The 20,979-nt window shown below is 31.9% G+C and overlaps 1 protein-coding gene across 1 annotated transcript in view; it reads left to right on the forward strand.

Annotated features, from left to right (window-relative positions):
* TMPRSS3 (transmembrane serine protease 3) overlaps positions 1-20,979 on the forward strand; it is a 41,257-nt gene that overhangs the window by 2,746 nt on the left and 17,532 nt on the right. Inside the window, exons 2-7 of the mRNA XM_074297331.1 lie at positions 4,494-4,619; positions 15,009-15,052; positions 16,214-16,379; positions 17,563-17,732; positions 18,586-18,681; positions 20,775-20,777. Of these exons, the coding sequence (XP_074153432.1) occupies positions 4,494-4,619; positions 15,009-15,052; positions 16,214-16,379; positions 17,563-17,732; positions 18,586-18,681; positions 20,775-20,777 (605 nt within the window). The remainder of the gene's footprint in view (positions 1-4,493; positions 4,620-15,008; positions 15,053-16,213; positions 16,380-17,562; positions 17,733-18,585; positions 18,682-20,774; positions 20,778-20,979) is intronic.

Here is a 20,979-nt window from a genome sequence, read left to right on the forward strand (position 1 = left end):
AGATGACAATACTCCCCAAACTAATCTATTTATTTAGTGCTATACCAATCAGACTCCCAAGAAACTATTTTAATGACCTAGAAAAAAATAACAACAAAGTTCATATGGAAGAATAAGAGGTCGAGAATTTCAAGGGAATTAATAAAAAAAAAGTCAGATGAAGGTGACCTAGGTATACCTGATCTAAAGCTATATTATATAGCAGCAGTCACCAAAACCATTTGGTATTGGTTAAGAAATAGACCAGTCGATCAGTGGAACAGATTAGGTACAAAGGACAAAAAAGGGTACAACTATAGCAATCTAGTATTTGATAAACCCAAAGATACCAACATTAGGGATAAAAATTCATTATTTGAAAAAAACTGTTGGGAAAACTGGAAATTAGTATGGGAGAAATTAGATATGGATCCATACTTAACACCATATACCAAGATAAGATCAAAATGGGTCCATGATTTAGGCATAAAGAATGAGATCATAAATAGATTAGAGGAACAGAGGATAGTCTACCTCTCAGACCTGTGGAGGAGGAAAGAATTTATGACCAGAGGAGAACTAGAGATCATTATTGATCACAAAATAGAAGATTTTGATCACATCAAATGAAAAAGTTTCTGTACAAACAATACTAATGCAAACAAGATTATAAGGGAAGTAACAAATTGGGAAAATATTTTTACAGTTAAAGGTTCTGATAAAGGTCTCATTTCCAAAATATATAGAGAATTGATCCTAATTTATAAGAAGTCAAACTATTCTCCAATTGATAAATGGTCAAAGGATATGAACAGACAGTTCTCAGATAATGAAATTGAAACTATAACCACTCATATGAAAGAGTGTTCCAAATCACTACTGAACAGAGAAATGCAAATTAAGACAACTCTGAGATATCATTACACACCTGTCAGATTGGCTAAGATGACAGGAACAAATAATGATGAATGTTGGAGGGGATGTGGGAAAGCTGGGACACTGATGCATTGTTGGTGGAGTTGTGAAAGAATCTGGCCATTCTGGAGAGCAATTTGGAACTATGCCCAAAGGGCCATCAAACTGTGCATACCCTTTGATCCAGCAGTGCTACTACTGGGCTTATATCCCAAAGAAATACTAAAAAGGGGAAAGGGACCTGTGTGTGCCAAAATGTTTGTAGCAGCTCTTTCTGTAGTGGCTAGAAACTGGAAGATGAATGGATGTCCATCAATTGGAGAATGGTTGGGTAAATTATGGTATATGAAGGTTATGGAATATTATTGCTCTGTAAGAAATGACCAGCAGGATGAATTCAAAAAGGTTTGGAGAGACTTGCATGAACTGATGCTGAGTGAAACGAGCAGAACCAGAAGATCACTATACACTTCAACAACAATACTGTATGAAGACGTATTCGATGGAAGTGGATATCTTCAACATAAAGAAGATCCAACTCACTTCCAGTTGATCAATGATGGACAGAAACAACTACAGCCAGAGAAGGAACACTGGGAATTGAATGTAAATTGTTAGCACTACTATCTATCTACCCAGGTTACTTACACCTTTGGAATCTAATACTTAACATGCAACAAGAAAATGGGATTTACACACATATATTGTATCTAGGTTATACTGTAACACATGTAAAATGTATGGGATTGCTTGTCATCTAGGGGAGGGAGTAGAGGGAGGAAGGGGAAAATTTGGAAAAATGAATACAAGGGATAATGTCATAAAAATTACTTATGCATATATAATGTCAAAAAATTTATAATTATAAAATTAATAAAAAAGGTTGGATAGAATGACTTATAATTTTTCTAATAATGTGGTATCAAACAGAGTACTCCACATTAGGCAATTTATGCTTTCAATTTTGTTCAACACTAAATTACTGAGTTTTGTTATTTCTGAATCCCTTGTTTAGTCTGTTCTATTGATCTACTTTGTTTTTTTAAATTAACACCAAATTGCTTTTTATAACTACTATTTTATATAATTTAATTCTGGAAGTGCTTTTGTTTCTTCATTATTGCCATTTGTCATTTTCCCCTTGAGATACTAGTTTTTTTTTTTTCATCCAAATGAATTTTGTTATTTTATTAAATTGTATAAAGAACAAATTTAATCATTTAATTGGTATAGCATCAAAATTGAAAATAACCTTAATAGTATTGTCATTTTTATTACACTGGCACAGACCATCCATAAACACTGGATATTCCTCCTATAATTTATGTCATTCTTAATTTCATTAAGAAATACTTTGTAAGTACTTTATTAGACTGTCCCACAAATATTTTATGTATTTTGTAGTTATTTGGATTGAGATTTCCCCTTTCAATTATTATCTCTTTGGTTTTATTGTCATATGAAAAATTTGGTTTTTTTTGGTTTTTTATTTTTAGTTTGTAATTTTGTTGAAGCTAATACTTAATTATCTCTTTGCTGATTCCCTCTTATTTTCTAAGCAAATATCACATCACGAGCTTGCCGGGTTTGTTTTTATTTCTTCTTTGCCTATATTTATACCTTTATTTTTTTCTTTTATTGCTATTGGTATAATTTTTATAGGGAGACTGAATAATTGCTTTACTGTTGTATATATTGGAGAAACTAATAATATATCCTTATTGAATATGATTCTTGCTTTTAGTTTTAGAAAGACAATTTTTACTTAGGTAAAATTTTGAAGGACTTTTTCATATAAATGAGTATTTTACTTAGTTAAAAGTTTTGTAAAAATGCTTTTAAAAATCTATTGAGAAAATCAAGTGGTTTGGGATTTTTAAAAAATGTGATTAAATTGTTGATGAACCATTCTTGCATCTCTGTTGTAAATCTAATTTGGTTATAGTAATGGTCAACCATTGTAATTAAAGGTTTGCAAATTGCTTTACTTGTGTTAGCTCATATCAACCCTGGGAGGCAGGTATTGTTTATTATGATTTCCATTTTAGAGCTGAAGAAACTAAGGCATTTAGAGATGAAGTGGCTTATTTAGGATTACACAGTTAATAAGCATTAGAGGCTGGATTCAAACTTATGTCAAATCTTCCTGATTCTGTATGCTGAATTCTATTTAAAATTTTTTTTTAATTTATAAATTGCATTATTTTCTTTTCATTTTCTTGTGAATTATTCCTTTTAATTTTTGCTAATATCTTTTTTGTTTTCTCTTTTAAAATCTGTTTGCTAATAATTTATTTAATTGCTTTTTAAACCAGCTCTCGTTTTTGGTAATTCAATTAAATTTTTTTTTTTTGTTATTTGTACTTTCTTTTATTAATTAAAATATTTGAAGACATATATTTTTCCTGAATTTTGCCTTGCAACCCAGTTTTTGTTTTGTTTTATTTTGTTTCATTGTTGTCATTTCTTCAATTTGTTCTTTTACTTGTTTAGGATTAAATTACTTTTTTCAATCACCATTTAATTGTAATGATTTTTGTACATGTAGCTAGGATTTTGTTTTTTGCTTTCTTAAGTTGCCATGTCTGACTTTGAAATATTTGTTATTTTCAATTTCTACTCAGTAATTGCCAGAAATCTGTCATATCTAACTTTTCTAAACTTCTATTTGTGTCATTAATGTCCTCATTTTTTTGTTATGTTTATCTGTGTCTAAAAGAGGTCAATCACAGATTGTAATTATTATAGTATGTATAATAAGTAGGGCTATGAATAGGCACTGCATCTATGATTTCATTACTATAGGGAACTTCCAGGTGAGGAAACTTTTTACTAGTACAAGGTGGCAATTTTTTTTTTTTTTTCAATTTAACAAATAGGGATTCTTAATCTGAGATACATGAATTTGTTTATATATATTTGAAAATTGTATTAATATAAGATTTCCTTTGTAATCCTTTTTTATTTTGTACATTTAAATTATTATCATGAGAAGGAGTTACAGACTTTACTATACTACCAAGGGAATTCATGACACAAAAAATTTTAAGAACTAGGCTTAGAGATTTGCCCACACCTCTGAAGGGCTAAGAGATAGCATGTATCTGAGGGAAGACATTAATCTAAGTTTTCCTGGTTCCAAAAACAGTTCTATTTCTTATATATTAACTTATTATACTTATATGTTAACCAATTCTACTTCTTATATATTAGTCCATTCTGCTTCTTATATATTAACCACACTGATAATATTTAATTATTCCTATGTTTATAAACATAATATAATTTGTCCACTTACCTTTTTATAGTACATCTATTTTTTTTTAGCCATTGCATTGTCTGAGACTCTTATTTCTACTTTCAGTTTTTAAAATTTTATTTTGCCTGAAGCCTAAGCAATTCTACTTGAGCCCTTATTTGAACCCTAAGCATTCATTTATAAGGAATATTTTAATCCAAAATCAATAGCTTGTACTTTCTTTCATCTATAAAGGCCTAATATATAAAATATGAAAAAATAGTGGAAGTTAAATTCATCTGAGTGATAGAAATAAATATAACAATAATGACAGTGGTTTATATTTTTCATTTGTTTACAGTTATATAAGTTCACGCAGCATGCGGGTAGATATAGTTGAGGAAGAGTTGCAAGAGGAATTTGTTTCTATCAATCATCTTATACCAGAAAATAAAGTGACCTCTTTACACCATGCAGTATATGTAAGGTAAGTTCATAATTTCATTGATGTATATAGGTCTTCCATCAACACATATTGAAATCCCTTCAAATCTTAATAAATAGCCTTTATGACTTACTGAATCTCTTCTTCTACCCATAGCATCCCAAATATTTCATTTGAAACATTTCCTTTGTGAAGTGACATTCTAATGACATATTTTTCCAGCTTAATTGGACTTGCCAGATCTTATGGTAGACTTCAAGGACCTAGGATAATGAGGAGGAGGTGGACATTATCATAATTAGGAAATAAATTATAAAACTGTTTTAAAAACAAAGAAATTTTTAATCCAACTTTGAGAATATTGAATATGTTCACAAAACCATAGGTCACTTGATTTAATTGATTGCCTGTGGAATGTTGTAGCTGATCATATATTGCTAGAAGGTATAGGAGTTCAGATCAGGGCCTATCTATGTGGCTGAAGCCTAAACCACATTATTAAAGCTGTTTCTGATTATTCCTGATCAATTTCCTGAAATTACTATTTCATAACAATAAACACTAGTGATCCTCATTGCTTTTCTTTCAACTTTTCAAAGAAGTTGAATAAAAGGTTCAGAAAAATATCTTGTTCTAAATAATTTGTATTAGCCTTATTAGATTATTATAAACCTATCCTCACTTTTAGGTTTTTGAAATTGTGGATGAAAATACTCTCAAAGGGCAAGAATGAGGCCATCATGAAATATGGTTAGACTAGTGGCTTGTTATATTTCTTTTTCTTTGGTTATCTTATTCAGTGATTGAAATTATAAATATAAAAAAACATTTGAAGAAAGGAAATGCAGACTAAATAATTCAATCCTAAAGATAAGATAAATGGTAAAGCAATATGTAAAATCAACAGATTCCCTTGGATAGCAAGGAAATCAATCAGTAAATATTTACAAAAATTAATTTTGGGTTTTCACTGGAATGTCAAATATTGAAGAAGAAACTTAAATGATTTGGCTATATAATAAGAAGACAGGAATCTTTGGAAAAGACCCTGATGTTGGGAAAGATTGAAGACCAAAGAAAAAGGAAATGGCTGAAGATAAAATAGTGTTATGGAAAAAATTAGCATGAATTTGGAAAGACTTTGAGAGGGGAGGATAGAAGGTGTGGTATTTTGCTACAGAGTTCAGATACACTTGAACAATTGAACAACATGAGAGGAAAATATACCTTAAAAAATAAAGATATTTTTAAAGGAAATATGTCATCTCCAGGACCCTAAGATCCAACTCAAATATACTTAAATGTAAAATAGTTATGTTGGAGTTAAATATAAATACTTTCACATCTGTCTCTCATGCTATAAAAAAAGCATTTCCCCCTGTCTCATTCTAAATAGCACTGAATAATTACAGTTTACATTTTTATGGTACTTTTCAATTTGCAACATAGTTTCTTCACAACAATCTCTGAAGCAACATCATATGTTGAATGAGGAAGATGAAAGTTCAAATCTGAGGTTGGATACTTATGTAATCTCACTCAATTCATTTAAACACCTTGGAACTTAATTTCCTCTTCTGGAAAATGAGGGGATTGGATTTAACTGACTGCAAAGATTCCTTCCAACTCTAAATCTATGATTCTCTGAGCCTTGTGACATAGTGCAAGCATGACACAGGGACTTGACCATTATCACATAGCTTGTATGCAGAATATTTGGTAATAAGAACCAAAATATTCTTTTTATTCCAAATCTGATGTCCTTTCCACAACTTCACTTTGTCTCTCAAAAATAATCTTGTCCTATTTAAGTATGATCACACAATGTAAGGAGAGGAAAGTTAGCCCTGATGTATATGAGCCTTAAGTTCATACCAAAGAGAATCTAATATTCTCCAAGAATTCAGTGATATTTTCTTACATCTAGGATTAAAATTTTCAGGAAAATTGTGTGCAGAATAATCAGAAATGTTTGTATCATGTCAATATTTGTTTAAGAGACTTAACTTATTTATCTTTATTGTATGGAAAAGGTACTATATGTAAATCCTAGAAACAAATTAATCAATAATGTAGTATGTAATATATATATTTTTTCATGGTCTATTTCTTCAATTCTTTTAAAATTTCTCTCTCTCACTCTAACAATAATGACATCTGAACTCATTCCTCCTATTGCTTTACACTCTTATCATTATATCCTTATCATTGGGGTTTCTGGCATGTTTAGGAAGATTAGCACTTTTGGTATGAAGGATTGTTGAACCTTTTTCAGAGTTACTTAACCACTTTTGATGTCTGCCTGCTATCCAACACTCACCTGAGGCTCCAAAAAGCTGTAGCATGTGTCACAGCCCAGGAAAACCATCTCAATAGATGGGCTAAACCATGTTGAAGGTAACTTATGGGCCTTAAACCTGTTGTGATTTAGGAGGTTGTCAGCTCTAAGCATGAGATTTCTCCCCAGCAGAATAAATGGTTAGAACTATTGGTTTTAATGGCTATGCAAGTAGTATAGAACACTTTAGAGCTTAGTCAGACACCTAAGACAATAAAGTCATTCACTGAATACCAGGCCCTCACTAGTCATCCTGACTTTTGTCTTCCCACTGAACTTCAATGACTCTGGAAGAGAGAATGAGGCTGATGACTTTCTGCAACTGTCTCATTGAAATCCAATTCATGCAACAGTCAAATCATCACCCTTTGATATTATTGGTCAGAAGACAAAGGATAGCTAGATGGTGCAGTGAATAGAGTATTGGCCCTGGAGTCAAGAATCAAGTTCAAATCTAACCTTGACACTTGCTACATCCTAGCTATATGACCTTAGGTAGATACTTAACCTTGATTACCTTGCTAAATAAAAAAAGAAAAAAAAGCAAAGGACAAACATTCTTTATCATTCTAATGATATTCAAACCTTCACTGCATTTATTCAAATCTAATTTTCTATTTTCCACTAATCAGTCTTTTATTCCTCATAACCCAGTTTACCCAATATTCTACTATAAAGCTATCCAACCCTTCTTCTATGATCACTGGAATGCTCCATAGATAACACACTTTCCTTTTCTTTATTCATTTCGTGTTATTGCATTCACTAAGATCTGGTTCCCTCATAAAGACACAGAGTCCTTGAGCACCTTTTCCAGTATTAGTTGCATTTTCTCTACTATTCTTAATTCACTAGTTGTGACAGGGGCAAAACACTCTTCATGGTCACCTTAAAGCTTTCTGTCTACCACCACTATCACTGAGATTTGTTCATGCCACATTTATAATCAATCAAAATTCTAGTAGTTATTATCTACAGCCTTCAAGACATTTTTCCTTCTTCCTCAATTTTTCAATGACTGGCTTACTCCTTACCCAAACTTTTACTTTCATACTAATGGGTTTTAACATACCTATTTGTATTTCAAACAGTTTAAATTTCTAGTTTCTTAGTTTACTCATTTCTTATGACATATTTCTCCACCCTATTTCAGTTTATCACAGAGAAGGTCATATCTTTGATCTTGCCATTGTACATAAATGTTCCTTTAGCATAGTCATGAACTCTGAAATTCACTTATATGATCATAATCTGTTGTCACTCCACTATCCCTCTGCCTTGCAATTCTAAACTCTATTCTTCATTCTCACTATGACTTCTAATGCCTCCATCTTTCAGTTCTTTCCCAATCTATTGCCTCATGTAATGACTACCCACTTCTCCTCCCCCTTCTGGAGTACTTGTTGAAACATTTTTAATGTTTGGTGAATACTTGATGAAGTATTTTTGAAAACATATACTTATTTTTAAAAATATTCTTTAAAAATTTTCGACTTCCAAATTTTCCCCTCCTTTTGTCTCCTCCTCCACTCATTGAGAAGCCAAATAATATAATACTCATCTTACAAATGTAGTAATCAAAATATACTTTCATTTTAGCAAGAAAGCAAGAAAGAGAAAGAACATTTTAAAAAGTTTCAATTTGTAATTACATGTCATCATTTTTCTCTCTGGATGTGGATAACATTTTTCATCATGAGTCCTTTGGAATTGTTTTGCATCACTGCATGGTGATAGTCATCATATATAATAATATTACATATCATTATAACATTGCTGTTACTATGTACAGTCTGCTCAATTCACTTGGCAATAATTAATATAATTATTTCCACGTTTTTCTGAACCCATAATTCCCCTCATTTCTTTATAGCATGATAACATTCCATAATAATCACATATAATAGTTTGTTTAACCATGTCCCAACTGATGGGCATTCTTTCAGTTTTCATTTTTTTGGCACCACAAAAAGAGCTACTATAATTTTTTTTTTTGTAAATATGCATGACTTTCCTTTTTCTCTATTCTCTATTTTCGGTAGAGAACCTCAGATATTGGGGAAACTTTGAGAAAAATATACTTGAAGGAAAGATACTTACAGTAGGGTGTTAACTTAGTGTGTGATTGATAAGATAATAATTCTCTAGTTCACATATACTTAATATTTAGTATGGTGATATAATGGTTCTTTAATTCACACATACTTAGTGTTTGTAATTGATGAGGAGTAAACTGAGGTTCTAAACCGAGATGGGTCAGTTCCTTTTCTCTCTCTCCTTCCTTCCCCAAAGTAACCAAGGGCGGGTTTGGCAGCAAAGGAATTTGCTACTTGATGCTGTATGGAAACATAGTCTTTATTGATTAGAATGGAAACACCGGAGAGCCGGTGGGCAAAATGGCTGCATGGTACAAGGCCAATTTTGCCAAGAATAGATTTTTGAGGACTCTGTTTTATACAAGAGCACAATCATTCAGATACAGTGATGTAAGGAGGTTCCAGAGAGTGATGTAAATAAGATAAGGATTCTCTTGTTATCTTTTGGGGAGAAACAGAAGTCTCTTCCCAAAAAAGAATTTCCTGATGGTATTTGGTCTATCTGAGTAGATTAGAATGGGGGCTGTAAAACCCCAGCCAGCTCAGATAGCCCAAACTAGTTTGACCAGATCTTGTATCAAAGGTCCAAGTCCCGAAGGAAGTTGGAGATCAAACAAGGAATATCAAGGGGCTACCGCCCTCAACATAATGATGTAATCATACTGAGGTATTAAGAGTTGAGAGTACTGGAAATGAGATATTCCATCTTTGATCATGCTCCTGGTGGCTCTCCTGCTTACTTCACTCCTCCATTAAGACCAAGGCTGGTCCCAAGATCCTCCAGAGAGCTAGCCCCGACATTACAATTCTCTAGTTGTGGTATTGGTAGATTAGTAGATCAAAAAAAAATTCTGTTTTATATCCCTTTGGGTATAATTCCAAATTGTTCTTCAGAATGATTAAACTAATTCACAATTTCATCAACAATGCATCAATGTATATTATTTTCATATCCCCATTATCATTTCCCCTTTTCCTTTTCTGTTATATTAGCCAAGAAGTTAGGTGTAATGCAACACCTCAGAAGGGTTTTATTTACATTTCTTTAATTACTAGTGTTTTAGGGAATTTTTTTTCCCTATGGCTATTCATATTTTAGAGTTCTTCCTCTGAAAAATGCCTATTCATAGCCTTTGACCATTTGTTAATTGTCTCATTTTATTTATTTATTTAATTAATTTATTTTTAAATAAATTTGGCTTAGTTCTCTATATATTTGAGAAATCAGACTTTTATTTGAGCAGATTGCTGTAATTCCTTTTACCCCTTCATCCCAGTCTCCTGTATTTCTTCTATTGTGGCTGCATTGGTTTTGTTTATGCAAAAACTCTGTAATTTCATGCAATCAAAACTATCTACTTTTCACTATCTTTTGTTTGGTCATAAACTTTTCTCTTATCCATAGCTTTAATAACTAGATTAATTTTTCCATGCTCCCCTATTTTGTTTATATCAACCTTTATGTCTAAAGGTTACTTTACTTTAATTTCGTCTTTATTGGTGGTACTTTTACCTTTTTCATTAATAATAATAATAATTTGGTTTTCTTTTAAGAATCAAATAAACTAATGAATTATTTATCTATATTACTATTTCAATAATTCTAGCTCTTAATATTATCTTTTCATTTAATATTTTAGAAAATTTTCACTTTCAGTTTTATTAATCTCTCATTTGATTTTCAGGATTTTTATTTTGATGTTTAGCTGGGGATTTTTGATTTGTTCCTCTTCTAGTTTTTGTTTTGTTTTGTTTTGGTTTTTTTGTTGCATGCCTGATTTATTAACACATTCTTTTTTAAAATTTATCTAATCATTTAGAGATATAAAATGTCCTCTAAGGACTGCTTTGGCTGCATCTTATGAAAATTTTGTATATTACCTCATTGTTGTCATTAACTTTATTATTTCTAATATTTGTTCCTTGACATCTTTTTTTTTTTTAGGATTAGATTAACTTCTCAATTAATTTTTAGTCTATGTTTATAAAACTCTTTACTGAATGTAATTTTTATACATCATATTCTGAAAAGGGTGCTTTTAATATTTTTCTTCACTTGTTCATGAAATTTTTATGCCCTACTTAATATGCGATAAATCTTTGTGAAAATGCCCTGTACAGTTCAGAAGAAGGTAAATTCCTTTCTATGCCTGTTCAATTTTTATCTAGAAGCCTACTCTTTTCTCACTTTAAAAAAATCCATTTATCTTTTTAACTTTTAAAAATTTATTTTATGGCTACATTCATGCACTTCTGAGAAGAATAAATTGTCTTTACAGGTATATTTTTACTCTCTCTCCTTGTAATTAATTAACTTTTCCTTTAGAAATATGAATGCTATGCTATTTGTTGCATGGATGTTCTTATTTATGATGTCTTTTAAACAAAATTAATTTACTTGATTCTCTCTTTTAATTAGGTCAATTCACCCTCCCTCCTTTTTTTGGTCTGAGATAATGATTGCTATCCCTGTCTTTTTTGCTTCTGCTGAAATCCCAAATTATTAACTGTGTGTATTTTTCCATTTCAAGTGTGTTGCTTGTAAACAACATATTGCTGAATTATGGTTTCTAATCCATTCCTCATCCTGCTCCCATTTTATTCATGGGTTCATCTGATTCACACTCACAGTTATTATTATTGTTTATTTCCTTACATTCTCTTTTCTTTTGTTAATTCTTTTCTCTCCCTGTTTTCCCCCTATCCCTCCTCAAAAATCTGTTTTGCTTCTAACTTTTGTGTCCCATAATCTACTCTTCTTATCAGCCCTTCTTTTTCTTAGCTCCTTCCCTTCGTACTTCTCTGATTTGCAAGATATATATATATATATATATATATATATATATATATATATATTGCTATACTCAACAGAGAATAATATGTATGTGTACGTGAGTGTGTTTGTGTCTGTATTTCTTCTTTCTTTGAACCAGTTTAGATGAAAATGAAATTGAAGATTGCCTGTCTCTCCTTTTTTCCTTTCCACTGTATAATCTTTTCCTGGTGTGCCTCTTGCATGAGTTATAATTTTTCTCATTCTTCCTTTCCTATATCCCTTTTCCCATTTTATCCATTTGGACAATTCTTTCTCATCTTTTTATGCTTTTGGAGGGAGGACTCATTCCAACATACTTAACTCAAGCTCATGCTCTCTTTGTAGACTTCTTCTACCTGCTCTAATGATAATAAAATTCTTAGGATCTATCTATCTATCTAATCTAATCATCTTCTCACATAGGATTATAAACAATTTAACCATATTAAGGTCCTTTATATTATCATTCATGTTTATTTTTTGATACTTCTCTTAAGCCTTATATTTGAATGTCAGATTTTCCATTCAACTATAGTTTTTTTTTTCTTAATCAGAAATTCCTGAAAGTTCTCTATTGTATTTTTGTATTGTATTGTGTATTTTCCAGTGAAAGATTATATTTAATTTTTCTAGGTAAAGTTATTTTTAGTTGTTATCTTAGCTCCTTTGTCTTCTGGAATATCATATTCCAAGATCTTATTTCTTTATAATGGTAGATACTAAATTTTGTGCAACCTCACTTCATAGTATGTAAATAGATTCCTCCTGTCCACCTGTCATGTTTGAAATATTTTCTCCATGATATAGGAATTTTGTTGCAATATTTCTGGGAGATTTCACTTTGAGTTCTGAAAGTGATCAGTGAATTCTTTCAATTTCTATTTTCCCTCAGGTTCTAAGATTTCTGAGAAATTTTTCTTTATAATTTCTTGAAATTTCTTTCTTTCTTTCTTTTTTGGAAAATCATGGTTTTTAAGTTGTTCAATAATTCTCACATTATCTTTCCTTAATTTATTTTCCAGTACATGTTTTCCAATTTGATATTTCACATGTTTTCTACTTAAAAACTTATTTTATTTTTATTATTTTTAAAGTCTCAGTCATTAGCTTCCACTCAATCAATTCTGATTTTTAAGGAATTGGATTTTTGTGGATCTCTCTCCATTTGGGCAATTTTACTTTTTAAGAAATTATTTTCATTACTATCTTTTGTGCCTCTTTTTTAAAAACCAATATTAAATCTCTATTCATGATTTCCTACCATCACTTTCATTTTTATCACCAATTTTCTTCTACCATTCATTTAATTAAAAAAAATTCGTCTCTTTTGTTGTTGTTGGTTTTGTGTCCAAACTACATTTTTTCTTTCAGGGTTTACATGTAGATATTCTCAGACTGCTGTTTTCATCTAAATTTATGTCTTGAACTTCTTTTTAATCAGCTATTTATGGTCATATATCATTGTACTAAGTTTTAGGCTTTTTCACCTTGATATTTTCATAGTTCTTAGAGTCTATAAGTTTTCAGTGTTTTCAAGGTTATATGATCTGAGAAAAGTGTGGTCATTGCTTTTCTAGTCTGCATTCTGATCTTTATCCAGGAAGGGCCCTTGCTCATTTATGACCACAAGCCCTAACAATTCTTTCTCTGCCCCGAATGGCTATAGGATTTACAGCCTTTGCTTTCTCTCTTCATCACAGAATTGTTATCAGGATCCCTCCTCTCTTGTGATCACAAATCCTCCTTTCCATCCTGGAATTGTGATTTTGGACCAGATAACAGGCAAAAGAATTGCCAAACAATACCCTATCCTACATCTAGTGCACACACAGGGGCCTGCACTAATAATTTTCTGATCAGTTTTATAATCTTTTTACTGTTTCTGGGAGGCAAGAACTTTGGAATTGTTGCTGTTGCTGCTGCTGTCACAACAATTTCCAATGCTGGTGACCACTCTGTTGCACTCTGGGCCAATCATCTCCTTCCAATCACCTAAATTGTCTTGGACTGGAAAAAAAACAATCTCATTCTTTTGTTGTGCATGGTACTTGGTAATTCAATTTGATTCATTTTCTTAAATTTGTTTAGAGGGAATTATTAGAAGAGTTTGCCTAGAATGATTCCTTTACTCCATTGTCTTGGCTCTGCTTCTAGAAACAGGTCAATTTTACATTGTATTCTTCTCCTTAATTTCTTGTTCTTTTATCTGCTCAGTGATCTTGCCCTGTTCCTCATCAGCCTTGGATTACTCTCACAATCTGCTGCTGCCTTTGTTTCTACTTAAGTGCTGCTGAATGAAAATAGAGAAAATTAATAAACTGTGTTGAATGGATTCACTACACATTTATATTTCATTATATCTACTGGGACTTCACTTAAGGCAATCGTTTTATAACTCTTTAATTAATGATCCCCTTCCCTTCACCCATGCTGGTCCAATGATATTAGCCTCCTTGCTCTTCCTTGAACTTGATACTTCATCTCCTGACTACGCATTTTTACTTGCTCTCCTCCCTTCTTATAATTATTTCTATCATTTTTTTTCTCATCTTCCCTGTAATCCTTTACATCCTAGTTAAAATTCAACCTTCTTCAGGAAGCCTTTTCTTATACTCTTTAATACTAGTGCCTTTCTTCTAAGATCATCTCTAAGTTTATAATAATAATAATACACATATACACATATATACATACACAATACATATATATACATATGAAAAACATATGTGTCTTCCTCACAGATACATATGTATGACACAAAATATATAATTAATGCTTGTTGACTCGAACTTGATTATCTGCCACAATGAACAATTAAAAAAACATAATGAGCATGAGTAGTCCATTAAAACAAATTCCTATGACAAAAATATGTGTCTCATTCTCAATTTTATATATATCCCCTCATTTCCTGGAGATATGTGGTCTGGTTTGGCTTCCATCTTTTGGACTCATTGTTTTGGACTCAACACTAGTGTTGTCCTTATTGTAATTTTTATTATTTAAATCTCATAAGTATCTCTTTTAAATATGCTGAAGTCATTATTTTTATTCTACCTTGGGGGAAATTTAGTTAATCATTATCCTAGAATCAAATAAGACTTAGTAGTATCACCAACCAAGAAATATATTTCATGGAAATTGCATTTTGAAAATTAGGTTAACTATTATTTTTATTTTAGGGAGAAATGCTCTTCTGGACGTGTAATCATTTTAAAGTGTGTGAGTAAGTATTTTGTAATATCAAAGAATTGAAAATGGAAAAGGAATAACTTATTTAGGAGAACTAACACATAGTTCAGTCTATTTGCTAATCTCACCTTATTTAATATGCCATTATGTTTCTAATCTTATATTTACATATGTAAAGTTTATTTTAGTGTAAGAAAACTAGTTTGTTTCAAATATCTTATAGGATGGGGAGTCAGAATGGAATCCCTTCACGAAATAGGAAGGCTATATTGCCATGATATTTGTTTTAAATAACAGTTTTGCTACAGGAGATTGTTGTTCCTTTCTTACAAGTAACCAGGAAATTATTTATTTATTTTCTGGAGTTAGTTCTACTCTTGTCAAATCAGGTCAAGTAATATCAAGAGCAATTTTTAATTACCTGCTATTGCCAAAGATTGTGTTAAGTATTGGGAATGTGAAGAAAGGTTAAAAGTTCCATATCTGACAACAGATCAAATTTCTATAGAAATTTAAGAATTCCAAAATGTTTTCCTTAGTGTAACCCTTTAATATGGGCAGTGTGATTAGCATGGAAGGGAAAGAATATTGAGATATAGTAGGAGAATGTCTGGCATATGTCTTTATGAGGTGGGGGCAGATGTTGGACTCTGGGAAAGGACACCAGCATAGAGAGACTAAACAAATAGGATATGCAGGAGAAAAATGAAGAGAAAAAAAGATGATAGCCTGAAGAGTTAAGGAAAGGAGCCTGACTATGGTTATAGGTAGTGAGGAAAGAACTAGGTAATGGGAAATTAGAGAATATGTATTTGTAATAGATGTATATGGCTCTGGAACAGGACACAGAAATTAGTAGAAGAGCAATGAGAAGGCAAAGAGACCAAGGATTCTAGAGTATATACAAGGGAGTGTTTTGTTGAACTGTCTATAGATTAAGACTATGAAAAGAGTGATGAGCCAGAATTGATATGAGTCTAGAGGAAAATAGGATTGAGGAAGAGTGAGGAGAAGAGAAAAAAGGAGATTATAATTGGAGAAATAATTTAATTCAACTGACTAGATGGTTATGTGTAACATAACTGCCTTTCTGGCAGCAATCTATCTGAGACATGAAATAGAAAGAGGCAGTGAAAAATGAATTAGAGATGGGTCATTGAGTATATTTTTTACTTATTTCTTTTCACTCCTTCAGCTTGTGGTGTGAGGATAGGCTATAGCCCACGTATAGTTGGGGGAAACATGTCATCCCTTATGCAATGGCCCTGGCAAGTTAGTCTCCAGTTCCAGGGATATCATCTTTGTGGTGGATCTCTCATCACTCCTATATGGATTGTCACTGCTGCACACTGTGTTTATGAGTGAGTACTGACTTACTTAATTATCTTACTGCTTCTTAAATGGTGCCTCCATTCCCATCTCCTTCTTTTTTTTTTTTTTTTTCTTCCTGAGGCAATTGGGATTAAGTCACACAGCTAGGAAGTGTTAAGTGTCTGAGGCCAAATTTGAACTTGGGTCATCCTGACTTCAGGGCTGGTGCTCTATCTACTGAGCTACTTAGCTTCTCCCCACCCCGCCCTTTCATAACTTCTTAAAGCACAATAGCATTCCACCATATTCATATATAAAAACTTACTTAGTCATTCTGCAATTGATGAGCATGCTCTTTGTTTCCATTTTTGACACTACAAAAAAAGAACTACTATAAATATTTTTGCATTACCAACTCCTCATTCCTCGTTTGTACAGATTTCTACTTATTCACTGTAATTTTTAGATAATGTTCTCTAATCTGTATTTCTTCATCCCTTGTTATATATATTCCTTTCCCCCTCTCTTTCCATTCTTCTCTTAGATCAGTAGGCTTTATAATGTAAACATTTTATCTTTATTTAATCTCATAAAATTGTTCATTAAAGTTTTCCTTTTTATATTTCTCTTTATTCCTTTGTTCAAACCCCCAAAGTTTCTACATAGCTCTGGTGCTTTTTTTTTTTTTTTTTTTTTTTTTTTTTAAATCAGGAAGGTTATCTATTAATTTATTTTATTTTATTTTACTGAGGCAATTGGGATTAAGTGACTTGCCCAGGGTCACACAGCTAGGAAGTATTAAGTATCTGAATTCAGAGTTGAACTCAGGTCCTCCTGACTTCAGGGCTGGTGCTATAATCACTGTACCACCTAGCTGCCCCTATCTATTCATTTAAAGTCAGTCCATATTTCCTTTGTAACATTTTGTTCAGTTTTGCTATGTATCTTATTCTTGTTGGAAGTTTGTATCCTTTGCCTTCTGGAAAATTTTATTTCTAGCTTTCTGTTCCTTTAGGGTGGTGACTGATAAATTTTGTGTGATTCTTGCTGTTGCTCCTTATTTACTTGGAATAAAAAAAAAAAACCCAAAACAAAACAAGAGAACATAACATTTGGTATGAATGTTAACATTTATTAAAGCCTTCTTCAAGATTAATTTTCATAATATTTGTGGGTGGATATTTTGTTTAATTTTTGTTTTCTGTACCTTTACCATCTTTAATTTCATTTCAGCCTGTATATGCCCAGTTCGTGGACCATACAAGTAGGGTTGGTGAACTTAATAGATACGCCAGCTCCTTCTTATTCAGTGGACAAAATCATATACCACAGCAAGTATAAGCCAAAGAGACTGGGAAATGACATTGCTCTAATGAAACTAGCCATACCTCTCACTTTTGATGGTAATTTAAAGTGTGACTTCCTTATTTTCTTGCTTTTTAAATTAAAATAATGCAGATTTCCACAATTGTATTTTTTTCTCCTCCTAAAACTATTCTGAAAAGATAATCTTTATTTCCCTCCTGAGTAGATTTTCACCATTTTCTGAGTTCACCAAAATATGTGATATTATATTTCAGTGTGTTCTATGAGAGAATAAAGAGACTTCTTTATAAAGTCCTTTATAAAGTCCAGAAGACATTATATCATATTTGATTGTACTTAATAAAGGCTTGCAAATAAAAAAGAACATTTTAGACATACATAAAATCCCATTTTGGATTCAGATTAAAATAGAAAATTACTCTCCCTCCCTCACAGATAGTGTAATAAAATATATTTTCATACTTTGTTATATATCCCTGGCAAAGGGGTCTATAAATGTGATCTGCTTTTATATATCTTTGTGTATCTGTATATATATGTGTATGTATGTATATATATATATATATATATATATACATATATACACACACACACACAATATGTATGTATACATAGCAGATTGTAAATTAAATAATTGTAAAAAAAGAAAAGGAGGAGGCAAAAATATATGAAAATAGAAATCAATATTATATTAAGAATATTAATGTAATGACTGATATATCACTTGTGATCATCTTTGTCCTGTTCTAAGACTGTTGTTGTAAGAAAAACTCTGGGATGAATTGATAACTTTTAACATTACCAAGAACTTATATTTTCCATATGGTTTCATTTAAACCAAATTAATAAATGCTAAAGTGAGAAGAAATTTTTACTTTATCTTTCCTTTTTAGTTAGGTTTAATGACAACATTATTTCTTTTGTAAACAGATATGATTCAACCAATCTGTCTGCCTAATTCTGAAGAGGACTTTCCTGATGGGAAAATGTGCTGGACATCAGGGTGGGGGGCCACAGAAGAAGGAGGTGAGTATTGTAGAATTTAATATTATGAAACCTGACAGACTAATATATGAATCTTATGAAAATCCAGAGATTTTTATAGGATCATGAGGAATTGGAAAGATTTTTTCTTTAAGTAGTTTTGGATGTTCTTATGTTACCATCCTAGAGGAATAAATGGGGAAAATAGGCTCATTATCACTAATATATTATCTTTTTTAAAAAATTCTTTAAAAAAATTCTTTTTAACATCTTGATTGTTTATAAATATCTGACATGTTTCTCTCCTGTCTACTAAGGGATAGAATTTTACTTTTTACTTTTTAGTATTTGGGTCATTCTCACTCATATATGAGTCACTTAAGGGTCAAAAACAACCTACTGATCTGTATCTCCCCATAACCATAGTTCACAATCCCCTACCAATGTTTTTATTTTTATGAATCAGTAAGTAGACATAATTAATTCAAAGGAAAATTGTTTCATGAAATAGCATAGTATGAAATACCTGCAATAAGACATCCCCACCATTGACCTGGTATACACATGTATATCCCACCCCAAATGTGTATACCATTTTTGGTAAGAGTTGATGAAAGAAGGGACCATGCTGGGGCACACATAAGAACTAGATGATAAGTAAAATACTTTACATTGTTTTCCTTGCATATATTAAACTGAATACATAACACATCCCCCTCCCCCACATATGGCAGCTATGTTAAACCATGTTTAGGTTAACCAAGACATTTTAAATCAATCATTGAGTTAGGAGGGTATCTATCCCAACCATGAAGACTTCCCCCACTGAAATAGGCGGATAAGAATAATTTGTTCCAATGGCCATGAAGGGCTCAAGCAAGTGCTGTGGAGTGCTTTTAGAGCTTGGTTAGACATCAAAGATGCCAGGTCTATCACCAATCATTTTGTCTTTATTCTAACCTGGACTTCAATGACTCTGGAAGAGTGTGAGATCAACCACTTTTTTTTTTCTTTCCATGTTTTTGTATTTATTTAATATTTTCCTTCAGTTACATTTCAAACAATTGTTTTTAAAACTTTTGAGTTTCAGATTCTCTTATCCCCACCCCAGCCCCCATTAATAAAACACATGTGAAATTTTGGAAAACATTTTCATAAAACTCATGTTGTGACAGAAGAGAGAGAGAGAGAGAGAGAGAGAGAGAGAGAGAGAGAGAGAGAGAGAGAGAGAGAGAGAGAGAGAGAGATTGAGAATGCTTCAATCTGTATTTAGGCACAATCACTATGAATAGGATTTTTCATCATAAGTCCTTCAGAATAGTCATGGATCATTGTACTCCTAAGAATAGTAAAGTCATTCACAGCTGATCATTCCAGAACTGCTAATCACAATTACATACCACAATTTATCTAACTATTCCCCAGTTGATGGGCATCCCCTCAATTTCCAATTTTTTTGCTCTGAGAGCTCTTACACACATTTTGGTACATGTAAGACCAACTACATCTTGCGATTCCACTTAACTTAAAACTAATTTGTGTGTCAGTCAAAAAACATCACCTGTACCATTTAAATTTTTTTTACTTTCCTCAAAGTCCTCTTGTGCAACAAATAAGAAAGCAACAGATGCAGATACACTGGGAGTTTTAATCATTATAATCCTGCACAAAGGTGGCTTAGCTCATAAGAACATCTAGCTGGACTGAAGCATCAATGGGATTAGGTAGACCTCTGAGTATCTAGGCAGCTTTTTTTTTTTTTTTTAAAGATTACTCTCTTCATCTCCTGGTGTGAGGAAGGAGGTAGGAAAGGTACCTTTAAAAATTCTCTGTTTGACCAAATCTGGCGTGCATGCTGTGGCAGGCAAGGATCTTACTTTAAGATAAAAATATAAAATGTGCAGAAAATGATTCTATTCACCATCAGTACATGGAACATGAAAACACTTATACAACTAGAAATGCAGTAAACCTCAAAGATGAACATATTTTGTGAGAGATTTTGCAGTTATCATATACAAATAACAGCTTTGAGTGAAACAAAGCTGGCAAATGAAGGCCAGATTTCCAGAGTCAGAGTTGGATGGATACAAGTTTTTCTGGAGTGATTGCAATGATAGGGGACTACCATGAAGCTGGTATAGGTTTTTGTCAACAAGCTTGTGTGTCAACAAAAAAAAGTAAACAGATTCATCACAATATGAATATCACTTGCCAAAACTCATCAGAGCATACCCTCCCACTATAGTGAACTCTGATGAAATAAAAAACTTTTATGAAGACTTGGAAATCCTCATCATCAATATATTGAAGAGAACAATCTTATAATTATGGATGTCT

Source organism: Sminthopsis crassicaudata, chromosome 3 (genome assembly GCF_048593235.1).
Source record: "Sminthopsis crassicaudata isolate SCR6 chromosome 3, ASM4859323v1, whole genome shotgun sequence".
In the NCBI taxonomy this organism is placed as follows: Eukaryota; Metazoa; Chordata; class Mammalia; order Dasyuromorphia; family Dasyuridae; genus Sminthopsis; species Sminthopsis crassicaudata.